At 36.9% G+C, this 22425-nt stretch overlaps 1 protein-coding gene across 1 annotated transcript in view; it reads left to right on the top strand.

The window, feature by feature from the left end:
• The window catches only part of ACSBG1 (acyl-CoA synthetase bubblegum family member 1), a 415596-nt gene that overhangs the window by 125389 nt on the left and 267782 nt on the right, over positions 1-22425 (top strand). The window contains exon 4 of the mRNA XM_044077462.1: positions 12055-12143. Coding sequence (XP_043933397.1) covers positions 12055-12143 — 89 coding nt within the window. The remainder of the gene's footprint in view (positions 1-12054; positions 12144-22425) is intronic.

Below are 22425 nucleotides of genomic sequence, written 5' to 3'. Positions count from 1 at the left end.
GTATTTCTGCCTGCTGTACCTTTAGTGATAACTCTGTTCACGTCTGAGGGGACTGTAGATATGGAGGAAGAAATTTATTTATATTTTATTTTATTTTATTTTACATTTGTTTACTGGGAAAGTCCAACTGGACACAGGTCCTTTTTCAGCAGAGGCCTGGGGAGAAAAGCTCCGCATAGGTTCATAGGTTCATAGGTTCATACTAGGCTATCTGCCCTACGGCATTTATAAGCCTAGCCAGAATGTGTTTGGCTTTCGCCACCCATTTTAAATTTATTTTGCTATGCCCTTTTTCGAGGTTAGTATACTGTGCCTCTGTCTAACAGTGACACAGAAGTGATACCCGGGGTAAACCTACGATCTCCCATCCACTCATCAAGATTTCTCTTGAAGAGAGTCAATGAGGGACTCTGCCTAACCTGGACTGGGATTTTATTCCAGAGTGAAGGGAGCCTCTGGGTTATGAATCTGTCCCTCCAGCGTGTCCTATTTATTTCAGTGCTGAGGTTCAAGTCTCTCAAGTGTGTAGCTCAATGGGATTTGGATTTTCTGAGGTGCAGCATGTCCATTAATTCCGGGTTGGACATGGCTTTATACGTCAGGCACAGATCGCCTCTGAACAGGTGGTATGCCACTGAGTAGAGCTGGAGTTTCTTTAACCGGGCAGCATATGGCATCTGTTTGAGCCCTTTCATCCTCTTGGTGAGGTACTTTTGGGGTCTTTCCAGTTGCTGCAGGTGTCTGGTAAGGTACATCTCAAAAGGGGCATTGTACTCAATTATGGGCCTGATGAGGGATGAGTAAAGAGGCACGATGACCTCCCCTGATCTAGATGTGAATCCCTTCATGATTAGGTGGGTTATATAAAATGTTTTTCTAACCACTTTGGCCACGTGGTTGTCAAATGAGAGATTGCTATCAACTTGGGTCCCCAGGTCCCTAATTACTTCTTCTGTACTTAGTGGATTACCACCTATGTGGTAATTTGTGGGCACTTTGTTTTGCCAAAGGGATGACTATACACTTTTTGGCATTTAGCTTGAGGCCATGGCTCTGGCACCAGTTGTCTGTTTCTATGAGTCCCTTTTGGAGGATGCTTGTGTCAGCTGGAGAGTCGATTATGGCGCCCAGTTTGCAGTCATCTGCGAACTTGGTCAGCCACAGTCCTTCCGTGTTGGCCTGTACCTCCGAGAAATATATACCGAACAAGAGATGTCCCAGGACTGAGCCTTGTGGGACACCACTTGTAACTGGTTTGGAGTCTGACATGGCTCCATCAATGCTAACCATGTGGGTTCTGTCCTTGAGCCAGTTTGCAATCCATCTAGTGACATAGGGGTTTATATTTAAGCTGGTGAGCTTATCTATAATGCCCGAGTGGGGTATTGTATCGAAGGCTTTTGCGAGGTCCAGGTAGGCTGTGTGGACCACCTTCCCCTCGTCAATGGCCTTGGTGACTGTTTCAAAGAAATCAACCAGGTTTAAGAGGCAGGATCTGCCCTTAACAAAGCCGAACTGGGTAGGATCCAGTGTCTGTAGGTCCCCAATATCTTTATTTATGAGGTCCATGATGATCCTTTCCATAGCTTTGCAGACCAAGCTAGTCAGGCTTATGGGGCGATAGTTTCCAGGATCCGTTGAGGCACCACCTTTATGGAGAGGGACCACTGTTGCTGTACGCCACTCTTTGGGCACATATCCTGTAGTAAGGCTGAGATTGAACAGTAGTTTTATGTTTGGGTTTAGCTCTTCTTGGAGTTCATGTAGGAAGCAGCCCGGGACACCGTCTGGTCCCATTGATGCTGTGTTTTTGCTTTGGAGAGGGTGGCTCTTACCTGAGCATCTGAGATGTCAGGGGGGCAGCACTCTGCTGGGATAGATATTTGCCCTTTTGGTGGGGGGGGGAGTTTGCGCTGAACCTGTCAGCTAGGATGTTGGCAATGTCTGTGGGTTCAGTGTATTTTTTGTCATTTTGGACTAATTCTGAGCATATCTGGGAATTACCACCCAGGTTCCTAACATAACTAAAGAAAGCCTTGTGATTATCCTTAGTGTCCTGTGCAATTTTTCTCTCGAAGCTGGCCTTAGACAATTTTATGAGTGCCCGTAGTTTTTTGCTAATACTGATCAGTGATGCCTTCCCTTTTTGGGATTTTGCTCTATCATTTAGTAGCTTCCTCCTTCTATTGTATAGTTTGTTTATGGCTGGGGTCCACCAGACAGGACGTCTGCCTTTGGAGGATTGGGTCTTGGTTTTATTTGGGATCGCATGATCCATACATTCCTGAAGGTGTTCATAGAAAGCTTTTATAAAGGATTCTGCGGTCTGGGCCATATTTTCCACAGGCCCGGGGCTTTGAAGGATTCCACCTCGGTTTTGAGGAGTGTGAAATTTGCTTTAGAGAAGTTTTTCACTGTGGTTTTCTGGGCAGGGGGTGGGGTTGGGATGTGAATATCCAGTGAGATTAGTTTATGGTCTGATCTTACCAGTGAGGGATACATTTCTGGTCTGGAGCATAGAGTCCCCATGTTGGTGATGATCAGGTCCAATATGTTTTCCCCTCTTGTGGGAGTGGTAACAAGTTGTTCCATAGCATTTGAGTTTATAAATTCTAAGAACCTTTGGGCTAGGGTGTTGGAGCTAGAGTAATGCTCCCAGTCTATGTTTGGGCAGTTGAAGTCGCCCAATATAATGGTGTTTGGAGAGACCTTCATATTTTCCAGTGTTCTCAGAAAGGCCGAGTGGGGTTCCTGGGTTTGGGAGGGTGGTCTGTAGCAGGCTATAAACTGGAAGGCAGTTTTATCCACTGTTAGTTGCACATGGATAGTCTGATGCTTTGTGCTTTGCCACCAACCTGGAGGTGTGGGTATCTTTGATGAATATCGATACTCCCCCTCCTTTTGTGGTTCGGTCCAAGTTTTGGGGCTGAAAAGCATGGTATGAGGTATAACCTGGTAATGCTGGGGTGCTCTCGGGAGCCCTGAACCAGGTTTATGTTACTGCGCAGATATCGATGTTCTCCATGCTAAGGAGAGTTTTGAGTGCGTGTATCTTGAGGTTTAGACTTCTGGCGTTGAGTAGCATTACTCTTAGTTTCTTATCCCTTGTGATACCTATGGAGGTGGGTTTGTCTTTTGAGCCTTGCCTAAAGAAGGCTCTATGGGGGTAGCAAGAGCCTTTGCCAATATCCGAAAGCCCAGGGGTGACAGGTGCAAGCCGTCCCTAGTGAAGCATCGTGGCTTGTCGAGCATATCATCCCAAGCTGACAGGCACTGGATCCCCTTTGAATGACACCAGTACTTAAGCCAATTGTTGAAATTGATCATCTTGTCTTCATATTGTAGCATCATTCTTGGTGAGGGTAAGATGCTACTCAAGGTCAGGGTCATACCGGCCTGGGCTACATGCTCAGAGAGCTCCTTTATGTCTCTTTTCATGTAATCCAGGGAGGTATGTCTCAGGTCATTCACACCAGCATGGACAATGACTGAGTCATATTTGTACTTGCCTTGGAGTGAGCTGAGTGTTTGTGTTATGTGGCGGATCCTAGCGCCTGACAGGCTGCTCACCATGACCCTCTCCTTGTTCAGCCTGGTGAGCAGGACGTCAGTGTGCCTGACTATAGAGTCACCTATTACAAGAGTATCAGGTGTGTTGTTTAGTCTTAAGGGCTGTGACTGTTCGGCACACTGGCTTTGTGAGCTATGTGTTGCACGTGTTTTGTTTTGGGGTAGCGGTTGCTTAGGTGTCTGCTTTGGAGGTCTCTGCTGCTTAAGCAGATCTTTATTTAGAGCCTCCAAGTATGTTTTTGTGTGATTATGTGTTTGGTTTGCTGTCGTGGTAGGTCTATGTGAGACTGGAATTGTAGTGAGTGTGGTTTCCTTCTCCTCCTGACTGGTTATGCCAGTACTGAGTTGAGAGAGCTTAGCCTCCAGTTTGGCTATATGGTTGCATCTCTCACATGTGTTGGAATTTGTTGGGAGGAGTAGAGGGTTGTCTGTGTACATGAGGCAGTTGTAACATTACCTCAAGATTCCCAGATTCACCAGCTGGACCAGAGAGGAGATTGACAACTGACCTTTGGACATGCTAGAATAATATTGGGAATTCCTTAATAATTGAAAACAAGGGCCAGTGGGGAGTGAGGGTGTAGTGCTTTTAATTTTTAGTGCTGACTTATATAATTGCTTTAGTGAGCAAGTGCCAGGTAACTTAAGTGCATTGTGTTACAGGTAACTTAAATGCAAACACGACAAACAGTAACTTTCTTTCAAGTGAAACAAGGAAATAAGTACAGTAAGCAATGCAGATATCACTAGTGATCCACAGAAGCTGAGAAGCCGTATTAGGTGGAATTAGCGTTCCAGGAAATAACAAGCAAACAAACAACAAGCATATAAACAAAGCTAGATTCAGCAGGCCTGGATCTAGTCTATGCTACAGCAAACAAGGTGTACCAATTTCAGTAAGATACAGTTAAAATATTCAGGCACTATAAACCTTTAACCAGAAATTCCCAGCTCAGAAGGGCAGAGTCCAGCCTCTTTTCCCACAAGATTGCAGACCACGAACCTTCTTAATGTAAAATAACTGGCCTGAAGCCCAAGTGCTTAAACCAGAACTAATACACTTTAAGAATAACAGACACTGGGCTCTCAATCAGCAGTTCCCAACTTAGAAGGATGAAAGCTACCTGTCCTGCCACCACAGTGCATGCCACAAACCTTCCTAATGTAAAACAACTGGTCTGAAACCCAAGTGCTTAATCCAAAAGACTTAGAATGATAGCTACACTTTAATCAAGTTACTACAAAGCAGTAATAAATACAATTGAATACTTTAGAGAATGTCTGGATTAGTGCTCAAGTTACACAAACAAAGCTAGATCCAGCAGGACCGAATCCAGTCTATGCCACAGCAAACAAGGTGCACCAACTTTAGTAAGAAGCAGTTCAGATATGCATGCACTATAAGCCTTTAACCAGAAATTCCCAGCTCAGAAGGTCAGAGTCAAGCCTCTCCTCCCACAAGAGTGCAGACCACGAACCCTCTTAATGTAAAATAACTGGCCTGAAAGCCCAAGTGCTTAAACCAGAATTAATACACTTTTAGAATAACAGACACTGAGCCCTCAATCAGCAGTTCCCGACCTAGAAGGATGTAAGCTACCTGTTCTGCCACTACAGTGCAGACCACAAACCCTCTCAGTGCAAAACAACTGGTCCGAAGCCCAAGTGTTTAAACCAAAAGGCTTAGAAAGAGTTACACCAAGCAGTAATAAATACAATTGAGTACTTTTAAGATGATGCAAAAGTAAAATAAAGTAGGTAGAAACACAAGTACAGTAAAAGCAGATGAAAAAAAATTTTTTTTTTCTGAACAAGTGCTGAAACTAGAAAACTGGCTAGTTATAAGAAAAAAAAACTAAGCTAGAAGGCTTCCCTCCAACACAGAAGGGCTTGGGGGCTCAGAAGCCTACAAATAGTCTATACCACTTAACAGGAAAGGCAGGAAGCAAGCTTAATTTTTTTTTCTGTGGTATGATGTAGGATTTTTTCTAAAGTGATGGGGTGTTTCTTTCTGCTATGGAACTATTAATTAATATGGACACAGGGGATGGCTATGACTTATGCAGCCAATTTTAGGTAGTCTGATAGTAGCTACAGCTACAGAGGTAGTTTTTACTTTAAGGAGTAACTTCATTATGAGTGAGGTGGCTATTGGAGTAAAATTGAAGAACTGTGGGTGTTTTTGATTGGACAGGGGTAAAGAGAGGGGACATATGTATTAGTGTCTAAGAGAGATACTATTGATTGTATAAAGTAGGAATTAAACTGTGTAGCGATAGAGTCTATTATATTGTCTGTTTTTGGAGAGGGACAAGTGATCTTGCCAGGGTGGAGTAGTTTATTTAGTGATGAACAAAAAGGTTTTGGGTCTTTTTATGTTTGTCTTTGTAGGTTGGTCCTGTTTGACGTGATGTTTGCTTGTCCTGTTTGACGTGATGTTTTGCAAGGATTCTAAGATGTACAAATTGCTGGGAGGCATTTTGAGTTCTATTTTTATACCAGTTTTTCCAGACTTTATCCCTTTTTATCATACATTTTTTGTTTCTTTTCTTAGCCATGGTGTGGGTTTGGGCTTTAGTCTTTTATCACGTACTGGTGCTAGATTATTTAAGGCTTGCAAGAATATGTTATTAAAGTGTTCTACAACAGTATCTAGTTATATTGTTCTACATGCATTCCAGTTATATTGTTTTATTGTTTCATTAAAAATCTCTTTGGTGAAATTGGTTGTATTTCATATTTGGTTATAGATAATATGTTCATTTAGGTTAGATCTAATGGCGTATGTTGGTATGTGATCACTGTGTTTGTCAGTTTGTATGGTTTGTTTGTAAGCATCCAGTCTAATGTTGAGTGTCTCCTCTGAGCTTTATTGATTTTAGTGGGTGTGGTTATTAATTGTTTGAAGCTGTACAATTTTATGGATTCAGTGGGGGATAGTGGAATTTATGAGTTGCCAGTCTATATATAAGTCTCCAAAGTATCATAGTTTCATGGTTAGTTTGTTGGGATATCCAATACAGGATGTTTTCAGCAATATCAATGTTATTACCTGGTGGTATATAAATTGCTGTTAAACATATGGTTGATTTTTAGGAGTGTTATTAGAAGTCCAGCATTGTTAAATTTGGGTACTTCTGTGGCAGAAAGGTGATAGTTAGGGAACCTTTTATAGCTGATTGCTACACCATCTTTGCGGTTGTTTTGTCTGTCATGCCTGAGTATATTATATCTGGGGGGGGGGGGGTGTTGTCATTACCCTTTATTTCTTTTAACCAGGTATCAGTAACTATGACTACATCAGGAGTGTATGTGGCAAGGTAGGCATATATATATATATATATATATATATATATATATATATATATATATATCATGAATTACATTGCACATATTTCGTAGGTTCATATTTGGTGAAGTTTGGGTTCTGTTTTCTGTTTTTTTGTTGAGAGATATTAGGTGACAAGTTTATTTTGGGGTTGGAAGTGATGGTTTTATTAACAGTGGGACCTGGGTTGGGGTGAATATATCCTCTAAATTTTTGAATTGATATGTCACAGAGGGAAGAGTGTGGCCAGTTATACTTTGGTCTTGGTTTGGTATTTGATCATAAATTTGGATACTTAGTTTTAAGACATGTATAGATAAATAAATCAAATGTGGTTTGTTTGTAGAGATAGGGTGCTATGGAGAAAGACAGGCTGTGTAAAGTTTGATATTCTTTGTGAGGACTGGTTGAAGTCCTAAGTATTTAAAGGAGGTGGATTTAATAATTGGTGATGAAGGCTAGTAAAGTGAGGAGAAATAGTAAAATAATCTGAGTTAGGGCATCTTATTTAACTTGGGTTTTATCTTTACGTAAATTAGGATTAGAGAATGTTAGGAAGGCACTGGGTTGGGTGTAGAGATGTAATGTGATAGTTTAGTTATAGGGGCAAGAAGTAGGCCAGTTTAAGAGAGAGTCATGGTGGTAAACTAGAGTGGGTGTTACTACTGGGAGTAATTCTATTGGTTGTTTTATTCTGGGAGAAACCAATGGTATTGGTTTGAGGGCTATGTAGGTGGTGCTGTGGAAGTATAAATGTAGAGTAAGATTGGAGTGGGTGGGAATTGGGTGCAGGGTAAGGGAGCAGAGTGAGCCTGAGCATTAGCAAGAGTGAATGAAGATGGTTGAAAACTTGGCAAAGAGACAGAGAAGAACAATCAGTGACTGAACTTAAACAGCCACAGATCTGCTGACAGAGATAAGTAAAAGGAACAATGCAGTTTAAAAGGCCTCTGTGCCAGTAGATGAAAGTCTTGATTTTGTTGGTTTAGGGCACAGTTTTAGTAGGAGAGTCAGTCCAGTCTCAACTTGGACTGACTAATGGTGATATATAACAGTAAAACCTGCACATGACTGTTTGAACAACTGTAGCACCCGAAAGATCATCAAATCAATGAGAAATGTAAGCTAAAATACAGGACTGCAGCTCTGGAAAAATACTGTAAATTCAGAAATGTGTTTAGCCATGGCATTAAATAATTAAATAATGCCCTAGCTAGACACATTTCTGAATTTTCTGAGGATTATTTTTTTATTAAACTTCACAACCTCGTCCACAGGGTGGCACTGTGGACCTTTTCCTGGAGGTTCATGAACAATTCTGGCAGATAAAAACAAATGCAGGGGTCAATCCTGGTTTAAATGACAACATTTCTATTAATTGTATATTTAAGATAAAATCTTTAGGGCTAATGTGAGGTTTTATTAGCTGTAGTTTTATTTTAAGGTATGTAATACTATGTTATGTTTTTATTCAGGTTTTTAACTTTGTTTTATTTGTTTTTTTTCCTTCATGTGTCACATGATTAATGATGTCTTTTTTTCCTACCTATCCATTCACCATCACAGACACACGTGAATTTTCATAAATTATCTTAACTAATTATTTCTATAGCTTGTATTCTTTTAAACTGTTAAATGTTTCCCCATGATCAATATTATCAAATGCCTTAGCCACATCACATACTCTTACTTTCCCTGCTCCTTCCCCCTTATCTATATACTTGACCACTTTTACTGTTAACCCCGTACATCCAGTTCTTCTTTCATGACACCCATCATGCTTTTCAGAATGATCTTCATAAACATTTTGGGTTGGGAGGGTGGCCTAATGGTTAAAGTGTTTGCCTTATAAACACAAGGTGCAGCGTTTGAGTCTCACAAGGGATAATTGGCTAAGCTTAAAATGGCTCGCAAGGGCAGTTAGCTTAGTACAAATATATATATAGTCAATATTTCTCCAACGTAATTGGCATCCAGTTATTTATTTCTTCCCTTCCCCCTTTTTTCATATAGATTATATAACCCCCTTACAAAGATCTTCCTCTTTTATACCTTCCTCCATCCATTCATTCAGTATTTCCAGAAAAACATCCTTGTCATGATACAAAACCCTGATCCATCTGGACCTGGTGCAGACTCATCTTTGCCTTCCAGTATAGCGTCCTCTAATGCTTTCCTTTTCATTCTCTTTTCCATTTCTGTCACTCCATCCTTTTTCATCTTCTTTACTTCCCATACACCCCTTTCACATTTTGTCTCATACTTATTCTGTAAATACCTTTTAAGTATATTCAAAATTTCCTCTTATTTATATTTTAACTGCCTTTTTTCATACTTCATTATATTCATTTTTTGTCTTATCACATCTCAATTTCTAACCCCAAAATGGGGAAACTTCTTTTCTCACTTTTAAATAATATTTTTGTCTACATATTATTATTCCTACTTTTTCTTTACTGTATGCACATAATTCCTTTTCTTCTCCAACAAGACTTTTCCCCACCCCTTTCTCTACTATTCTTTAACACATTTCTTTTTGCTTATTATATATCATCTTTTCTCTCTTCCATTGATCTTTCTAATTTTAAGCATTTTTTTTAAAACTTTTCTTTATACATCATCCACCACTTTGTCAGAGCGGCATAAAATGGCTTCATTGATATATGATCACCCAAGAGTTGCCCTCTTTTTTAAGACATTCTATTCCTGCAATTTTTCCTGTTAGCCTTTTAATCCTTTCCCTTCTTTTATTATATTTTCATTTGCTCTTATTATTCCCCATATAGCCCTTTGATCTGAAAACTTTGCTTCTCTAATTCTTTTATTTCTTTCATGTCATCTGTAAACAAATTATAATCAACCTCTGTTTTAAGTTACCCCCTCTTATAAGTATATTCTCTTTCTTTACCTAGTCTTAACCTACCATTATTTATAACCTCTCATAGCATTTTTATATCGTGTGCTATTTTCCATTTCATCTTTCTTAAGTTATAAAATTGAAGTCTCCCACCACCATAATAGACATATTTACTATCCAATAACTCTGAATTTCCTCAAACATTTTGCGTTGTTACATATGTGCATGCATCCACTACTACTTTTCTATATTCCTTCTGCCTCTATCTTACATCGCACACTAACACTTTCCATGTTACCACCACCATTGGGTCTAATATTTTACCCTCCTAATTTTTTAGTAGTACTGCAATACCTGAACATGTATCACTTCCTAACGTCCACAAGCCATTTCTTTTTCACATAATCTCAGATTTCTTTCTTTTCCTTCTACCTCTTCATCTTATGTCAAGCAAACACAAATTACCTCTGCATCTATTTATTTACATCTTTCAAACACCATCATTCTTCTAACATCACTTTTCATGCTATTCACATTCAGTAATGCTATACTTATATTAACCTTTTTCCCTTTTTGTTGTGTTTTATTTTTCAGTTTGGCCTACTTTATGTCCTTCTTACACTTCCCCCAATGGAACCTTCTGCCTTTTTTTCTAACTCAGAGCTCATGTCTCTCTCGTTCTCCTCTGTTTCTAATACCCCAAACCTTATTCCATCTCTATATGTATTTCTTTTTCATGTATTAGTTTGTAGACTTCATCTACGGCATCGTCTTCTGTTTTTATCTTGCAAGTCTTCATCCAAACCCCCAACAACATCTTTTCCTCGTTCACTTCCACCTTTTATTGCATAAAAACATATCCCCCCACCACTTTGTCTGTATTCATTTGTGGACAATCAAACCAAAAACACTCCTCACTTCCACATTTGCTATAATACGGTTTACATTTTTTTTCTAGTTCAAGCTCACCACACTGCCCACACCTTTTTGTACAACCAGGGATTAAATGTGATTTATCCCCACAGAAAAATAAAAAATGTTTTGGCTGCCCCACGTGCTTAACACTCCCTTTCCCCCACTTATTACTATCACATTAGACACATGCTGTAATTTTTTATTTTCTATTTTTAAAGTTACATAAACTTCCCATCCCCCAGTCCATCCTTTTCTGTCATCCACAACTTTTTTAGTATCATGCACATCCTGACATAAGCGTACAACAAACATTTTAATTCATTCTCTTTTATCACAGTTGTTTTAAATTGCAGCAAAAGTTTTCATTTTGACTGTACATTTAAATTTTGATAAAAGTAATCATTCCAAGGAGATAGGCTGCATATTTCACATTCATTAAAACATTTTTCTTCTAATGCAAATGTCTCAAAGATTATTTCACAGAAGGTTCAGTTTCCCTATGTATTACTGCTCCAGTGTCAGACAAACTGAATCCTAAGGGCATAACAACATTGTCTAAAACATAGAACCTGTTTATTTGCTGTTCTTACATTGTTTGCACTCACACAGCAGGCCTTTTCCTCTATCTTTTAACAGCTTCAGTCCTCCTCCTCCTCTGCACCTGCACATCATTTTCTTTCTGCAGTCTTTTACTGGAACCAGCTACTGCTGCTGCATAGGTCTTTACTCTGGAAACACTACTGTCAATCTCTGCAATATATTTTGTCCATTACCACACTCCATTGCATGGCATCTGGTTCTTCTGGTTCTGCTTCTTCCATCAGTTTTTGTAAAACAGAGTCACCCAGACCCCCTGATGCCACAGTATTCACTCCAAAACATCTTTTTCCTTCTGAATTACAGTTTCTTTTTCTACTTCTGCATCTCATCTCCACTCACAACCTCCATCTTAGATTCATTGATCACCGGTAACAGCTCTGTGGCACCACTTACTGATCACCTCACAAAGGCTTGGGGTAGTTTCCCTGTGCCCTGGACAAATTTCCCCTAGTAGTATAAATACTAACTTGGGTGTCTCCTGAAAAAAGGCTACTAGACTAGTGAGACTAACCCAGTCAACAAAGAATAAATAAAATAAGTGAAAGTTTCTGGAATGCAGACAAGCAGTGAGGCATAGGTCCCCCCCCCCACCCACCCATACACCTTAAAGCACTAGTCTTGGAGTCATTGGCATCTTTTTATGAACGTTTGACGGTGGTGTTGCAACAAATCCAATGTACAGTACCACCACCAATCGTAAAAGAACTGACAATAATAACAATAATAAATTAAATTGAAGGACATAATTCTGTATGATTTTAATGATTATTGTTTTTCTCCAAAGCTTGGTCTGGAGAGGTTCCACAGTGTAGCAATACTGGGTTTCAACTCTGCGGAATGGTTCATCGCTGCAGTAGGAACTGTGTTTGCTGGGTAAGTTTTGTGACTACTCCACCATTGTTATTTCTCTGTCTTTGTACGTGCCTACGTATCCATTTATCACTTACATTTCTTTGCTTTTAGCCAATTTTAAGCCACTGTTACCAGTCCCAGAAACAATAAAAGATGAATTACATGTAATGAAACTTGGAAAACCCATGTTAAGATCCATTCAGAGAGCAGGAAATTTGCTGGAAGGAGAAAGAACTAGAGAAGCAGTTTGGTATTATATGGCTAATAAATTTAAATGGCTATAGCCAGAAGATCCCGAGACTGAAGGGGTGTGTGTGTGTGTGTGTGTGTGTGTGTGTGTGTGTGTGTGTGTGTGTGTGTACATGTAAGCCCAATTGTGTTTGTGTACATGTCATACTTCTCATCCTCTTAGCACAAGAAATCTGGAGAATGCCTGAAATTATGGGGAGACAAAGGCCCAAAGCAGGGATTTTAAATATGGTACTTATAAACTTACAAAGTAGTTAGAATAACAGGTTTTGTGTTACCATGCATTTTCTGAAGGATGTGAAGTCTGAGACTCAAAATTTTGTCATTATTCAGTGACTTCAATCCCCAGAGATTTCCCAGAAACCCACATATTTTATGAGAAGCTGAACAAAATATAAAACAAAAATCTGAATATTCAGCAAAAATCTGGATAGTTGAGAGGTATGCTGTGTGTGTGTGTGTGTGTGTGTGTGTGTGTGTGTGCGCGTACAGACATGCTTGTGGGAATTCTCATGTATGTATGTATATGTGTTTGAAGAATGTGGGGTTGTCTACGTACAATAGTTTTTAGCATGAACTGCATTCAACAGTGGTGTCAGTAACAGGAATATATTTTAACATGAAGAATATACTGTACATTCCTAGGTCTCTGAACAAACAAGTCAGAAAAGAGAGTTAGTAACAATCATAAAAATATCGTCAGCCAAAGAACCTAAAGCCACAAGAACACCAGTTAACTAGCGCTTTCATTCCAAACATAAAACAACATATTCATCACTCATCAATTCTTCTTTTATAAACTTCTTTTATAATGAGTACACTAACATCAAAGCCATTTTAATAGACAAAGCTTCAAGAGTTTAAACATTTGTCATCACAGTTAGATATAACATAGTTTAACCAATTTATGATTTCATAAAAAGAACCTTTACAAATATATTTGAATATATCACACCAGCATGGTTAGATTTATATACCCAGGTGTGGATCTTGTGCTTACCATGACTAAAAATTTAATTTCAATTTTAAAATTATTACCTTGCTAGTTGTTTTAACATTCAATATATTTAATACCAAAAAGTTTGTTTATTTTTACCTTTTTTATCAGTGTATATTTATATATAAAAATGTTTATTTATTTTTTATAAATTAATTTAATTCATCTAACATTAAATAATATCATTAATTATATATATATATTGAATGTGTTATACAAATACCTGTATATATGATTAACAAAAAAGTTTTTATTTTAAAAAACTTTTTTAACCATTTAAATGTACAGCAAGTTTTTAACCAACAGCACTTTTTAGATATAAATAGTTCAAATATTTTTTAACATTCAACTAGAAATATGCTTTTTTTAATGTATAACATATCATGTTTGTATTGAACTAATTATGTATTTTTTAAAGTGTACAGTTTACATAGTTTTATTAAAAGTTTATATTTACCATAAACACAATACATAAATTTAATAGTTCACATTCACCTCAGGTGTATACAACACACACAATATAAATTACATCAAATCACATTATTTTATTTTTATTAAACCAATACAAAATTCAGAATATTATTAAAAGATTAGGCACATAAGCACTTTAAGATGTTAATTCATTGAACATTTTCTGTGTTATTCCAAAACCAAACCATTTTACATGGTATATCATCTATTTATTTTTAGCGTTTGCTTTAAAATGCAACATGAGATTGTTTTAATTGTGTAATTGTTATCCAATTTCCAGGTTCAATTACCCATTCATTTACTAATTAACCTTTTAAAAAACTGTATAAAAATCAGAGGCACCTTACATTTAGTATTCTGATGAAGTCTGCATAGGGCAGACGAAAGCGCTTATTCTGTTTAAATTGTTTTATTTTGTTTAAATTGTTTTTATTTTTTGAGATTAAAGTAATTGTGGTCTGTTCACACGGAATTTTGATTCGTTTTTGGTGGATTACTACAGCTGTTGTGACTTCTTCTTTTATAAACTGGTCCACTGCTGCCATGTGGCCAGAATGTTAATTATATGAATACAAAAATTTCCTTTCAAAATACGCAACACATAAATACATTATAACAAAATTTTAAAAATTCAATTAAAACATGTTAAATTATCTGGTCATCAGAAATTACCACTCAAACATGTTTTGTATATAAAAAAAGTAAAAAAAAAGTAGTATAAATGTAGTAAAAAATTCATAACTTAGTCCTTTTTCTCCAATTGCTTTTATTATATTTTACAATGAAACACATATACGGAATAAAAACAATAAAACAAAACACTGAACATTAACAATACACAACTAAATCTACAAATAATCTAAAAACAATTTTATATACAAAGATATATATATATATATATATATATATATATATAGTATATATATATATATATATATATATATATATATATATATATATATATATATATATATATATATATATAATATATATATATATATATAAAGGATAATGTGCTAAATAATATACAAACAGTATTTAGAATGAGTTAAGTTCTTTTAGTGAAATGACATACTAACTAGAGAAGGTTCTTAAAAGATAAAGTAAGTTTAATGTCTTGAAAAAAATCTATGACTAAAAGTAATTTAAAAACCTTAATATAGTTAATAGCCATCTCTTGGAAATTTGCACGTCATATTTTTCCGGTGTCAATTTTATGCTATAAATAATTTAATTAACATAAAAATTACTACCAAGCAATACTGATCTTGTTTTTAATTTGATGGAGGAATATGCAGAATCTTAAAACCTAGCCCTTTTAAGGGTTAACAGGCTATCTTATAATTTATGCCTAGGGGGCTAAAGGCATTCAGAGTTAGAATTAATATTGCTAGAAGCCATGTAGTAGAAGTTAATTAATGGCAGTATATTCCCATTATTACTAGATTTCCATATTGATATATGAGAAAATGGATGGGTAACCAGGCAAATTTGCAGTATTGCTGGAGAGAAAGCTAAGAAATATCTGGAATCTTGCATTTTCTAAGTGAAATAAACCTGAAAATGACTTTAACTGTATTATCATTCATTGTTTGTATTCTACTTTTAGTCTACCTTCTTGAATTAAAGATAATTGTGTAATAAAGACATATATACAAACATTGTAGCCAGAAAGACTTAATCATTGCTTTAATTTAGTATTAAACTTCTCAGAAATATGCATTCAGACATTTGCCAGGTGTGTTCTGCACTGAACTACATCTCCTGGAACTGTTGTTAATTTATGGCGTAATGTAGCTAAGCATACCATAGTGCAATTACAGCTCTAGTCCTACAGTCACATCAACTCTTTACTTTTTTTTTACTCAAAACTTTACATTCTAGTTATCTTACAAATAGGGTGGAATGTAATTAGACTATGAATAAATTTGTACTCTTCAAAAGATTTAGAAAAAAGTTTAGCATTCTGAAATGGGTATAATGAAGCCTTATGTAGACTAAGTTTTATTTAGGTTTACTTTTCAATCAGATATATGTGTGTTGTCAAGAAAAGGTTTATAAAAGAATAATGTACCATTGGTATAGACACAGAAAAGTGTCTCTGATACCCTCCCTGTGGGTGGAATAAAGACACAGTGTTGACGTTTCCAGTAGTTTATTCAGTTAAGTAGGTAGATGGACAAGTGTTCTTGTTCTATTAGAACTTCTTAATCCTTTTAGAATATTAGCTGATAAAGAATTAGAAGCCATGAAAGTAAGATCAAACACAGCAATATTTAATTTCAAACATTGGCCTAAAGTTCTAGAGTTGTTTGATAGATTAGATTCAAGATATATTATAGTCTTCTCTGTAACACTGGATCCAGTTTGAGTTAACATATCATTAGAAAATCTTTGAACTGGTCATGAATAATTAATTGTATATTAGAAGCAATCAGCTGTTGTAAGCAGTGAAAATAGATATTCAGAGTCATTGTTTGGTAAATGTTACTTTCCCATTTTTTATGGTTGTATTAGGTGTTGTTAATAAGTATGTCAATTTTCTTGTTTATATGAGTTCATTGGCTTATAATTATTATTATATGCTGCATGTTCAACCAATAAATATGTTAACTAAATGTACCTTTAATTATATATGTACTTTAACTGTCTGGTTCAACAAGCACCTTTTTATTTCATTCAGCATACATCTGCTACCAGTGGCTGCTCTGAAATTAATTTCATTTCAACTATGAAATCATAAGGGGTGTCAGATTGCTCACATAATTTAAATTCCTACAAATGCCAGCCATAATAAAACTTAATGTTCACATATGATTTCAAAGCCACTACAGAAGTGTCATACATATTAATAATAAGTATTAAAATGCTAATGGCTAAATTTATAAACTTAAAAAGTTAGCTAAGAACTTATTAGCGTTTATTTTTAAACTATATATTTTATTCCAGGATACTGTGTCATGCTAATAATTTCAACTCTAAATTTAACTTTAATTGCCTGTAGCCATGCACTTTACTTTTTAGAAGAATTGCAGGAATTCAAAAAATAAAGTATCTTGCATCTAATAGTAAAGAAAAACAGCACCAACAAGACTTAGCTTAGCACTGTTTTAATAAAAATCCAGAAAAAACAATAAGATTAGTGCTTTCTTTCAATCCAGTGACTAAACTTCATCAGACAAATAACACAATTAATTCACACAAATAAATATCCCACTTAATTAGGTAACATGGTTCTAAAACATGGTTCATGTTTTTTTTAGAACCATGTGACCTAATTAAGTGGGGTATTTATTTGTGTGAATTCATTGTTTTATTTGTCTGATGAAGTTTAGTGACTGGATTGAACGAAAGCACTAACTTTATTGTTTTTTCTGGATTTTTATTAAAACAGTGTTAAGGACTGCTGGTGCCGTTTTTCTTTACTTTTGGAGTTGTTTTACCTTTGGACTTTGTTTATATTGCATCTAATAATGATAATGGTTGTTACCTCTGATGTAACTTCAGGCCTCATTCAGAAGAAATGGCTTTTCTAAATGATGCAACAGACAAACTGCAGGTAAGTGATTGCTGTTTAAGCAGCAACAATGTAAAATATATTGAATTCCTTGCTTTACCTACCCATTTGTAAGTATGCACTGTGTAGATGGAATCAGTATTTAAATTCAGTTCTGTTTTGTACCAAGACTAATTCATTTAGTGAAGAGCTTGTTGTGTGGCCAACTATCATCTATGAGAACACATTGCCTATTAGTTATACATATTATAATGAATTTAGAAGTTGTGAATATTTGATTTAACTCACTTGGAGAGATCACAGGTGTGTATATTTTTTGCATTCTTAAAGTTTTCTTTCATAACTCATTTTCAGTATTTTTATCTTATTTGGAGTCATGGAGATCCAGAGCCTAACCCATCAAGCATTGGGTATAAAACAGGAAAATAATCCTGAAGAGGATGAATCTCCATCTCTCTCTACCTGTCTCCCTTACACACACACACACACACACACACACATGGATATGGGAGGAAATGGAAGCCTTTAGTGAAAATCTATATGAAGCTGGAGTGGACAGTAACGACCCTAGAACCTACACTGTGAAGCAGGACCACTGACCATTGTAACTATGCCACCACACTTCCCTTTACAGTAGTACCTAATTTAATGCACATGCTTATTGCTATTCAGACATTACAGGTTTGTTAGGTTGATTATGCATTTCTTCAGCAAAACAGGGCTGCCAAAGCAGGAGACAGAGTAGCCATTAAAGAATACTTTTTAATCTGTAAACATCCTGGTGGGTACAGAAGATACATTTTTCATCTGCTGGAATAAAGTTTTATTTCAGATTAATTTGCTTGAGCTGTATTTCATTTGACATCTCACAAGCTACAAGATTATAAGCTACAAATAATATCAGTTTTCAACACCATTAGACATCAAAAAGAAATGTTGAAATCCTTGATTGCTTTCACTGTGAAATGAATACAAACAGACAAATTTTCCAAAATATTTTTCAGTCAGAAACTAGGGCATTTAGTTATTACAGACAAGACCAAAAATCTTTAGATCAACTCATTGACAGACAGGAGAATAAACAAAGACATACTCGCACTGTTTCTATTGTCCAAGTTCAAATACTGTAGAGATTTAGTGATATATTATTGCATTTCCTGCTTTTATATGATCATCCACACTACTCATTTGGAGTTACTCATTCTGGACCCATTTTCTTATCTCTTTCATTCAAAAGAATAAATATGAGTCAGATTTATTGTTCAGGGAAATACAGCTGCTAATATGAGTATATCTTCACAATGTCTAAGCATTATCTCTTGTCATAGAAGCTGAGTACTTGGTTATTTAAACAGTTCTGTCATCCTCAGCAGAATCCATTATAATGTAACACTTGGGTTTTATAGATTCATAATAATTCTAAGGACACTGAGGATTATGACCATTCATGCCTTGCCTGTACTTGCCTGTACCATATCTCAGGCTGACCATCCTTTCTCCGGAATGGCCATATTAGAGAGTCTTGGAGTAAATTTGTGGATATCCATCCGGTCATCCAGGATATGTTTAAAAGAAGTTAGTGAATTGCTTCACTTAAAATGTGGGGAAGATTTATTCCAGAGGTTTGGGAGGTTCTGGGTTATAAATTTGTTCCTCTACCATGTTTTATTTATCTGTCGGTAAAAAATAAGTATTTTGGTTCTAGTATTAGTGAAGATATCAGACTTGTGGGGACACAGGAGGTCCAGGAGTGTTGGATCTCTAATAGAGTTGTAAGAGAGAGAGAGAGAGAGGTCTCCTCTCAAAAGTCTGAAGGGCAGTGACTAAAGAGATATTGCTTTCAGCCTCACTTGATAGTTCAGTGGCTTTGGGCATGTCATCTTTTTGGTTAGGAACCCTTGTGGTCTTTCTAATTGTTTGATGTATTTAAAGAGATGCAACTCAAAGTGGGGATTGTACTCAATAATTGTCTTGCCCAATGCTGAGAATAAGGGAGTTATTATCTTTTTAGACCCTGATGATATTCTTTTGGTAATTAACAAGGCTAAAGAAAAGGATTTCCTGACATCCATTATAACATTATGAAGGCTAAAGAAAGGGATTTCCTGACAACCATTGATGGTCAAAAGAGAGGGCCTCATCATCTGGTTGTTGTGTTATCTATACAGTATGATGAGGGAAGGGGTTGTCTACCAAAAGTGGTGACACTGGGGTTGTCTACCAAAAGTGGTGACACTATACATTTTATCATAGAGTTTACTAGGCAGAGTTCCTTCCACAGGGTGTGAATGTCATAGAGTGACAGAAAAACAACCCCCAAACTGCAGTTTTCCACAAACTTTGTTAGCCAGAAGTCTGGCTCTCTGTTTGAAGATGTTAGAAGTAAATACCAAAATCGAGAGGTCCCTGCACCGAGCCATGAGGGACACATCTAGTCACTTTCATACTGTCTGATAAAGCATCTGCAACTTTCACTATGTGAGTTCTACCTTTTGGCAAGTTAGCTATCCATCTTACTATCATGATTCAATTTTTAAAATGCTTATCTTTTGTATGATGCCATTATGGGAAATGTTGTCAAAGGCCTTGTCCAGGTCAAGATACTTCTAGTGCACTGCATGGACTTCAAAAGTTCAAACCAGTAATTTTGATACACTAGTAAAGTCTATCTTTCAGATTTTATCCTTTAGAGGCGATACAGGGGTATGCTTGTAGGTGCCAGTTACATATAATTTGCTACAAACTTTCACTTGAATAGCCATGAACTTCTGATTTCCTAATTTTGGAAGAGTAGACATTTTGTGTGAATATTTGACTGGTTTTACTATATCCATGCTGTTTGTTTAGAGACAGGGACAGAAATTCAGAAGTGAAGAGCTCTTCCATTACAGTATGCCATTTGCCTACTGTGTGACCTTGAGCAAGTCACTTATCCAGACATTGCTCCCATGACACCAATGAAAATGAACTGTCTGTCCATTGAACCTACCTGGTTACCATCATCATAATCATCATTATTATTTTTATTACTATTATTATTATGCCTGTGACACCCCTGCACTGGCCCAGTAATCAAGGAGCCTCAATCCTTGCCACTGGCAACAGCTGTGGGGTGTACACACTGGGAGGATGACAAGTACACACACAGTAAAGTATAATTTCCCTTAGGAGCACACAGAGACCACAGTCAGTCTGGGGCAGGTTTCCCCCACTTTCTCAGGATCCCCAATAAGACTCCCCACTGGCACAGCTATAGGGTTGAGATCTCAGCTGAGTAGTCAAGCCAAAACCTCCAGCATCTTCTCTGTCCAACCAGTGCTTCATGTCCTTGCCCAAGTAGCTGACATACACACACTTTTGAGATTTGATTTATATACAAACACACACACCTGGGAAAGGCTGGCACAGGTTTACTACCTATGCCCCCTTCTGCCCAGACTACAAGGTAGTTATCACTGCCACCAACCACTCTTATCAGCTACTCTAGGCCGTTAACAATGGGAGTCCAATCCTACTGTGTAATGTTACTAATGTTATTAATCCAAATGGTAGTTTTGACCAAGCACCAGGCTATTAAGAGTGGCCTGTACAGTGTCACAAAATAGACATGCAAGTACTCTAGGAGCTTAAATATGTCTCAGAAATATTAGCCACAAAGATAGGTTTAAATATATTTAATAATAAATAATAAAAGAACACGACAATACTCATTACACAGTTACTTCATAGTTCAACATCACAGGAGGTATTTAAAACAACATTGCAGCCACAGGACAGTCTCAAATAAATACAGAAAACATCTAAACTAATCTTTACAATATTCCTATATATCTAAAAGAGATACTATGCCCTAAATCCTACTTACAGAGCAAGGCAAGTGCAGATGATGATGATGTGTGGATGTTCTTGCTGGATCCAAAACAAAATACAAAATGCACAGTCTCTCTCTGAGAGAGTTCTTAAATTAATATCAAATACTAGGCCAGCTTGGATGTCACCTGACTTCAGTTCCCAGGCTAAACAGATGCTAACAGAATTTAACATCTTTGTGTGAGAAATACATATCTCTCAGATCTTTGCAGCTCTTGGAAGTCGTAAAACAATAAAATGCTTTTACATTTGAAACCTGGTAATTATTTCTCTTTCCAGACAATACAATAACTTCTAACTCTAGCCATTGTGTCTGCTACTGAACTGAAACTGAGAGATAACATCTTTTGTTTATGGCCTAGCTATAAAGTAACTTAACCTCAACTATTCTTAAGTTTTGTAGGTTAATTTTCTATGTTCCAGCAGGGTACACTGTGGATACATCTTAGCTCAGTATATAACATACATTGCTGTACAAATCATATCAATGTTCAAAATTCAAGATAGCTGGGCTGGCAAAATTTCCCTATATCACACCGCCCCCTCTGAAAACCCAAGCTAGTTTTTCAAGTGACCTTTAAGAAACATTGCTTGAGAGGGTTGACCCTATCTGAGAATAACTTACTCCATTCCCTGTCTTGAGAGCCCATCTGTATTGGCATTACTAACCCCACTGCACTGCTGCACTGTCATATTCTATGCTTGCAACCCTATGCTCCACCTTAGTAACTTGGCATTTTGCTGGCTTGCTCAATGTAGCCATGTTAAGGGATTGTGGTCTGTAACTATAGTGAATTTACTTCCACACAGATAAGGCTGAGGTTTCTGTAGTGCCCATACCATGGCTAGGTATTCCTTTTCTACAGATGTATAGCATTCCTCCCTGGGTTGGACCATAAAACTGAGCTACACCACTGGGTGCACTTCTCCTTCTGAGGAAATCTGGCTAAGTACAGCCCCCATTCCATGGTCTGAAGCATTCACCTGCACAACAAATTCTTTATTGCAATCTGGACTGACTAAAACAGGAGGTCCTCCCAAAGCTCCTTTAGGATTCTGGAATGCCTGCTCACATGCTGGGGTCCACACTACCTTATCTGGCTTGTTTTTTTTGTGTCAGGTCTTTGAGGGAAGCAGCTATGGTACTATAATTGGGGACAAACTTTATGTGGTACCCTGCTGTCCCTAACAATGCCCTC

Source organism: Protopterus annectens, chromosome 7.part0 (genome assembly GCF_019279795.1).
Source record: "Protopterus annectens isolate FY-2018-M chromosome 7.part0, PAN1.0, whole genome shotgun sequence".
In the NCBI taxonomy this organism is placed as follows: domain Eukaryota; kingdom Metazoa; phylum Chordata; order Ceratodontiformes; family Protopteridae; genus Protopterus; species Protopterus annectens.
Note: the sequence above shows the minus strand (reverse complement) of the source record. Positions and strands in the feature narration are given on the sequence as shown.